The following is a 7,903-nucleotide window of genomic DNA, read 5'->3' as shown; positions in this document are numbered from 1 at the left end:
TCAGTCCTGGTGAATCCTTGAAAATACAGTATTTATTATTTTTTTAAGGGCACTTGTAGGCCTACTGATAAATGGGAGTAGAATAGGAATGTGAGACCATTTTGCACAGATTCCTAGTTATCCAAGATTTCAAGATGGGGGGAAAAGGCTGACAAATCTGGGAGCTAGTGGCCAAGCAACTGCAATTCTCTTCTTTGAACAATAAAAGTGAACCACACAGTAGAGAGAGCTTCCCTGGTAAAGAATCCACCTGCCAAATCAGGAGACACAGGTTCAGTCTCTGGGTCAGGAAGATCCCTGGAGAAGGAAATGGCAATCCACTCCAGTGTTCTTTCCTGGGAAATCCCATGGACAGAGGAGCCTGGCAGGCTACAGTCCATGGGGTCACAAAAGAGTCGGACACGACTGAGTGACTAAACAGCAACAACGCAGCAGAGAATTTTCTCTTCCTCACTTTTCCCACACACCCTCCCAAGAGCACTCCCCTCAAGAAGGAAAAGAAAGTGAAAGTGAAGTCGCTCAGTCGTCTCCGACTCTTAGCGACCCCATGGACTACAGCCCACCAGGCCCTCTGTCCATGGGATTTTCCAGGCAAGAGTACTGGAGTGGGGTGCCATTGCCTTCTCCATTAACAGCGGCTAGGCATATTATATTTACAAAGGAAGATATAAATGTAACACCTTATTCTCTAGTTGCTGTATTTCTTTCCCATATGGTATTTCACTCGATCCTCAGTTCCCCGCAGCTGCGGAGACGGGCCCAGAGAGGTTAAGTAGCTCACCCTGAGAAACAAAGCCTGTTAAGTGGCAAATCTGGGGCTGGACCCCAGTTCTCCCAGATTCTTGTCCTTGCTTTAGCTGTCAGGCAAGATTGTTTGGAAAGCAGCCCAGTCCCTTTCCTCTCATTGATACAAATTGTGTGCAGATCTTTGGTTTCTAAAGGAGATGGCAAATTGTAAAGAAGATGGTGACTACAGACAAATGAAAGACCCCGTTTATATCCCTCTAGAAAAGTGAACTGACAACATAGAATTATGTCTGTAACGGGAGGAAAGCTTCTGTTTATTTTTGCACTGTCAATGAGCACTTCCAGACACTGGAACTCAAAACATCTCCTAGCCCCACTTGGTTGAAAGCCTCAAGTTACAAGTAAGGAAGCATTCTTTGTTATTATTATAGAGCAAAGATCTGAACCTGAACTGAAATGGGACCTACTCACACAGAAGAAATAGCCTGCTGTTGGGGGGTAGATTGGAAAAAAAATCACTCTAATTGATTAGAATCACATTAAGGAGAAGGTGAAAAAATTTCCCAGTTTGTACAGTCAGCTAGTGCTATTCAGGAATACATTATTAAAACTACAGGCTGGCCAGGTCCCTTAAGGTCTTCTTTCTTCTAGCTCTTGTTGACCACAGTGTGAGCACTTCTATGCTGTTGACACCCCCACAAGTGGTAGAGAGTCGAGTGTCCAGACATCTGGGACACAGTTACACTCCTGAAAGTGCTTGGGAAAAGTGGCTGGCCAGTCAAGCAAATCACTCTCCCCCATCCAGCTCATTTTTCTCACTGGGAAAGCTCTTTGGCTAATCTCACATGAACTTAATGAGGACCCTCATCATCCTAAAAAGGTTAAAATGTTAATTGCAGGGCATCAATGGAGACACAGACATAGAGAACAGAAGACTTATGGACACGGTGGGGGTGGTGAGGAGAGGGTAGAAGGTATGGAGAGAGTAACATGGAAACATATATTACCATATGTAAAACAGATAGCTAATGGGAATTTGCTGTATGACTCAGGGAGCTCAAACAGGGGCTCTGTAACAATCTAGGAGGGTGGGATGGGGAGGGAGATGGGAGGGAGGTTCAAGAGGGAGGGAACATAGGTATACCTAAGGCTGATTCATGTTGCTATTTGACAGAAACCAACACAATACTGTAAAGCAATTATCCTTCAATTAAAAATAAATAAATTAATTTTAAAAAAATTTAAAAGAAAATGAAATTGAAAAACAAAAGGTTAAAGTGTGCTTAAAAGCAGGAATAGTTTGGCAACGGGATTTGTTTCCCACAGCTGGCACATTCATGCTTTTTATGGACATTATCCCAACTGCTCCCAGCTGCCCTTTTGGGGGCAATATATATTTTTAATGTCTTTGAAAAAATAGTACAGATGTTTACAGAATTTCAACACTTAGAGCAGTGATGATGCTTCATTATCAAACAACCTCGTGCCCCCAGTTATGCCAGAGCAGTGAGGGACATTTTTGTACCCAAAATACTGGGTTGGCCAAAAAGTTCGTTCTGATTTTTCCATAAGATGTTACAGAAAACTCTGAAGGAATTTTCTGGCCAACTAATACAAGGTTAAGGGCTGCCACTGCTCCCCGTCCCCTGCCATGCCCCTGGCATGGATGGATATCTGTGCCCTCCTTCCATATCCCATTCAGGCCCCCTTGCCTGGCCCTGAGATGACTCTCACAGCATCATCTCTTCTCTTCTCATTGTCTTGGACCACTGCCCAATCCCTGGCCCCCCCACCTGCAAGTTCCTAGGGCTGGAACTAAGACTGGAGAGGAGCCAGTGGGGCAAGGCCAGTATATCTTCAAGGAGTGTATCCTGGGAATAAAAGTAAGTTCATCTAACTTATTAATAGCTCCAGTAAAATACCATATGGGCTACAAGGTCAAAACCAATGCCTTGAATGAGGCTTGTGTATTTTCAGTGCATTTAAGTAACCCATAATATCATTGTCCTGCTACTACTGAGAAACCAGCTGTCTTGAAGCAAGTTGACTTAATGCTCAGGTGACTTCATGTGTGTTTGATGAGGCTCAAACAGTCATCATCAGGTATAAGCATTTAAGCCCTAAGCAAGCAAGTTTCTGATGACCTTCAGAGGAGAATAAATCAATAAACATATACCTCTAACTTTACCCATCATTGGTTAAGACAGTGTAAGCATGTCCTCTCTGACTTAAGATTTACACTCTTTGGTGGCTTTTTCTTTTTTAAATAAGTCACTTCTTTGAGAGAGTTACAAATGTGGCTTCTAAAAATTAACTTTGATAATAGCTAATAGAGATGGGTATGAGATGTTGCTTTCATTTAAAGTCTATGCCAAAAAACTGCAAAAGGCAAGTGAAAAATCCTTATTCAGCACTGTGATATTTGAAAGTGTTTCAGAATTAAGGGAAAAGGAGAATAAAGCCATTATAACTTGGAAACATTTGAAAAAAAACACCCCATTTAGCCATATATAAGCCTTTTCTTCACCCACAGTGACATCTATGGCATTGGAACTGGATATCACAACAACCCAACACCCAAATCTAAACATTATTTCCAAAAAGCAAAACGAATTCATTCTGTATATAGTGCTGGGTCTCAATGCTGGGATCTTTGAGAAAAGAGTCTTAAGCCATTTTTAAACGACCTTTATTACCTGCCTCTGACATTCTCCAGGTTACAGAGCAGGAGACAACTGAGCCTCATGTTCCATGGAGGAAGCAGATAGCTCCCCTAATAACTGAATCAAGATAAGAAAGGCACAGGGAAGTACTGGGGTAATACACCCAGCAATGTTTATCCAGGGCAGAAGATGGCAAAGCTGCTCAAAAGTGGGCAAGTTACCTTTGGGATGACAACTGGAAGCAAGAAAACCATACAGTTGGGACTCAGACGTCTTCCCCACACCTAAGCCCCCTCCCCCACCAGTCCCCATCAAGTCCGTTCTACACCACAGACTGGTCCTAGTGTCTTGCTTAGCTCCCTGCTGAAGGAGGAGGGAGGGAAAAAACGTCTGAGGTCTCTTCATTTTCTTTGTCTCTGTCCCTAAGGCAACAGGAAGCTGGAGCCGCTGCGGCCGGCCTGGCAGTGGTGGCAAGCGCGTTGGCTCTGCAGAGTCTGAGCCCCCTGGAGCAGCTGCCAATTAGACGGCCCAGAGTTCAGGTAGATTTCACTGCTTCAGTTCAATGCCAAGTGTTGGACGTGTTGGATTCAGTTCCCAGGGGGCTGGAGCTTGGTGTCGGGGCTGTCTGAAGACACGGCGCGCAGAGGCAGTTTAGGGTGGTGGGATGTCCGGGGTGGGGGTGGGGGTCTGGGGTGGTGGGAGAGGAGTGAGAGGCCGGCCCGGAGGGTAATGCTTCTTTCACGGCCTTCCAGGCGAGGTCTCCTGGCCTCTCAACGTCTTCTGAGCCTCAGGTGGGCAAGCCCTGGAAGGGGAGGAGAGGACACGGCGAGCTGAGGAGGGAGCGGGTGAGCCAGCTAGCTGGGTGGCGGCTCTAGACCCCCTCAGTGCCCCGGGCCAGGGCCGGAGCGGGCAGCCCGCAGGGGGCGAGCTGGCGGCGGCCCTCGGCGGGCGAGCCGGCCACTGTCTCAGCGTCGGCGGTGGCCGGGACCCCTCCCGGGAGCCACTCGTGCTGAGCGCAGGCCTGGGACGGCTCGTCCTTGGCCTCGACGAGCTTGCGGGAGCGGGTGTAGGCCAAGATGAGGCAGCCGGCCAGGCAGGCGTAGAAGACCATGATGAGCAGGATGTAGAGATAGGCGTCGTTGCCCTTGGCGCTGGTCACCTCGCGGCCCACGAGGGGGTCTGGCACGACCCCCATGCCCATGCTCGGGCCGGGGCCGGCGCCCAAGCCACTGGCGTTGCCCCGGTGATGCAGCTCCAGCAGCAGGCGGCTCAGCAGGGTCCGCAGCCGCTGACTCTCGCTGCAGTTCATGGCTGTCGGGGAGTGACACGGCGGCTCCAGATCGCTGCTGACCTTGCCCCCGGGCCAGGCCGAGGGGATGCGGGCGGGCAAGCGGCGGCGGTACCCGGCTCCTCCGGGCGGGCGGCGGAGTGGCTGGGGGGCCCCGCCGCCCGGGCCTCCTTATTCCCTCACCCCCGCACCTCCTCCCCTTCCCCACCACGCCCCCTCGGCCCGAGGCCGCCTCTTCCCAGGCTGTCTTGCCGCCCGGGGGACAGGGGACAGCTGGTGGGGGGAGGAGAAGGGGACGAGGGAGGGGGCGAGGCCAAGATCGGGGCGGAGGGGGCGGGGGCGCGGAATGCGCGGGGCCCCCGGGTGGCCAAGCCTGGCCCGGCGGCTCACTGGGGCCAAGCCTGGACCCCAGGCTGCAGCGGAAGAGAATTCCTTCTAAGTTCTGGCCACCTGCCCTGAAGGCCCAGTTTTGGCCCAGTTACAGCATCTGCCCACCTCCCGCAAGGATGGCCCTGTACGGGGGTTCCATCAGCTCTCACAGAACGTAGCAGCAGAGACCACTGGTCCACCTCTCAGAGCTGGTGATTACTGATGTAGACAAGGACCCTGGCCTAGCTTCCCAGCCATCATTGCTTCCCCTGGACAGGGGAGGTGAGCATCTTATTCAGAAGATGCTCAGGACAAATTTGGCGACTGCAGTGGAGTAGGATGTCCCAGGCTTCCAAAAAGGCTTCTGATAATATACTAGCCTCCTGGGAAGTACCTCTGCTCTGATCTCCTATCACATTTTTAGAGGGGCCTCCACATCTTAGCATGTGAGTGTAACATCTATTATGTGAAACTGTTTTCCCTTGGGTGGCAAGTCATCCTCCCAGAAATGCAACCAAGTTCTTCCATTAAAAGGAGAAGGGACATTTAAAAGGCCATTTGACACTCTAGACATCTCAGGATCTGAAAAGTGCCAATTCTAGAGAATATGCTGACCTCCACACCCAATTAGCCTGATATCCAGCTCTGTGCCTCTGTGGGGCTTGGTAACAGGTCTTGGTAACAGGTCTTGGCCCTGCTGGGTCATGCAGCAGTCTTTTTTTTTTTCCTCATAGGGTATTCCCTGGTGGCTCAGTGGTAAAGAATCTGCCTGCTGATGTGGGTTCAATCCCTGAGTCTGGAAGTTCCCCTAGAGAAGGAAATGGCAACTCACTCCAGTATTCTTGCCTGGGAAATCCCATGGACAGAGGAGCCTGGCAGGCTACAGTCTATGGGGTCACAAAGAGTTGGACGTGACTTAGCAACTAAACAACAACAACATTCTTCTTTTAGGGGGAATCAAGGTTCTAAGACAGAGATAAGTTCATAGTATGTCCAACTGGAAACAGACTGGGATTCACAAAGAGAACTGCTCAAAGGATTGATTTCTAAACAGCGAGTAGGAAAAAAAATGAAGTATCGTTGGCCAGGTCTTCTTGTATATGATTGCCAAGTAAGAATAAAAGGAATTTTTTAAAAAGCTATATGCCTATATGCACCCCATGCAAATCAAGCTGCCTGTTTAAGACCATTCAGTCCAGGGGCCATTTGATCTTCAAGGACCATGGGTTTAAAAAGAGATGTTTTTCTGATGTCTCTGCTTCAGCCACCCTTCAACTAGCGGGCCAGCCACTGCGGGGCTGTCGCCTTCTGTATGTTGGAGTCAAGGTGGTACCAAACCATATCCAGGGTCTCAAACAGAACCTTGCTTGGCAGCCTCTACATACCTTTTAGAGGCATTCCACATGACCCTGACCACTGCTTCCCTCCTAATCACCTTGCCTCAATGTCCTCACTTCAGAGGGACTCAGGGAAGAACTGTTCAAGTGAATTGGTATGACTAATGCTAGAGGACCAAGCTAGGAAATTCTCAAGCACTGCCAACCTAACGACAGAACTGTTAAGCTAAAAAACCTCTCTGATCTGTTAAAACATGACCATAATATCTAGGGGTTTTTGTTCAGGGGAGTGGGAGGAAGAAGCCTCTTCACTGTAGCACAAATACAATCATTGAAACTTTTACTTTCAACAGCCTTATAAGCCAGTAGATTCAAATGGTTAAGCAGCAGGACTAGAATAATAAAGTTTGACCTTGTTCTATGTCATAACACATGACTCTTGTTACATGGGTGGTATCCATGAGCTGCCTCCATTTTCTCACCCCTCTCTTTCCTTTCCATTCCTGGAAACTTCTAGAGTCCAGCACTCTTGGCCAAAACTACTCTCTGTAAGTAAGTTCACCAACACCCTCAGGGCCAAATTTAAGGGTCTCTGCTCAGTTTGCATCTTTGACCTCAAGGGTGAATTTGATACCATCAACAGCCCACTTCTTCCTGTCCTATCCTTGGCTCTGGTGGTATTGCATTCTCAAGTTTCTCTTCTTATCTCTCTGATGCATCATTCTCTGTCTCCTTTGCTGGCTCCTGTTCTTTCCTCCTCCCATTAGCTGTTGGAATTCCCAAAGACTCAGTCCTCAGCTATTCTCTTAACATCCATTTCCTTGGAAAGTGTCTCCTTACATGGTCTCCCCGACCACATGGTATTTATTTAGCCAAATCTGAATCTCTAGCTCTGATTCTTTCTTGGTAACATCTTTTAGATCCATCTGCTCCTTCCTTTCTGGTTTTATCGCCAGAAGCTTAATCCAAGCTCTCATTACCTCAGGTCAAATATGCAAATTGAGAGTCTCATGTCAGATCGCCCTGCCTACAACCCAGTTCACCTTGCTATGACTGAAATAATTCTCCACCAACACCACTTCCATCCATTCACCCCTGCGTTCAGAAAGCCAAAATTGTTCCCCACTGCTTCTTTATTTTTTTTTAAACTTTACATAATTGTATTAGTTTTGCCAAATATCAAAATGAATCCGCCACAGGTATACATGTGTTCCCCATCCTGAACCCTCTTCCCTCCTCCCTCCCCATACCATCCCTCTGGGTCGTCCCAGTGCACTAGCCCCAAGCATCCAGTATCATGCATCGAACCTGGACTGGCAACTCGTTTCATACATGATATATTACATGTTTCAATGCCATTCTCCCAAATCTTCCCACCCTCTCCCTCTTGCACTGCTTCTTTAATGGAGTCCAATCTTCTTTGATGGGTCTGAAGTCCTCATCACCAATAGACACCACCTTCTTCCTTTGTACTTGCAAAATAGCATATTCCTGGAGTT

General features: G+C 48.4%; 1 protein-coding gene across 1 annotated transcript; it reads right to left on the bottom strand.

Annotated features, from left to right (window-relative positions):
• Positions 1-3,420: 3,420 nt before the first annotated feature.
• KCNE5 (potassium voltage-gated channel subfamily E regulatory subunit 5) lies at positions 3,421-4,882 on the bottom strand. Its single transcript, XM_006071582.3, has one exon. It carries the CDS (start codon positions 4,717-4,719, stop codon positions 4,282-4,284), a length of 438 nt encoding a protein of 145 aa, XP_006071644.1. The 5' UTR covers positions 4,720-4,882; the 3' UTR covers positions 3,421-4,281.
• Positions 4,883-7,903: the final 3,021 nt, after the last annotated feature.

Source organism: Bubalus bubalis, chromosome X (genome assembly GCF_019923935.1).
Source record: "Bubalus bubalis isolate 160015118507 breed Murrah chromosome X, NDDB_SH_1, whole genome shotgun sequence".
Lineage (NCBI taxonomy): Eukaryota > Metazoa > Chordata > Mammalia > Artiodactyla > Bovidae > Bubalus > Bubalus bubalis.
Note: the sequence above shows the minus strand (reverse complement) of the source record. Positions and strands in the feature narration are given on the sequence as shown.

Excerpts from the sequence above, each read along its gene's own strand:
- KCNE5 (XM_006071582.3), bottom strand. The coding sequence starts at position 4,719 with ATGAACTGCAGCGAGAGTCAGCGGCTGCGGACCCTGCTGAGCCGCCTG.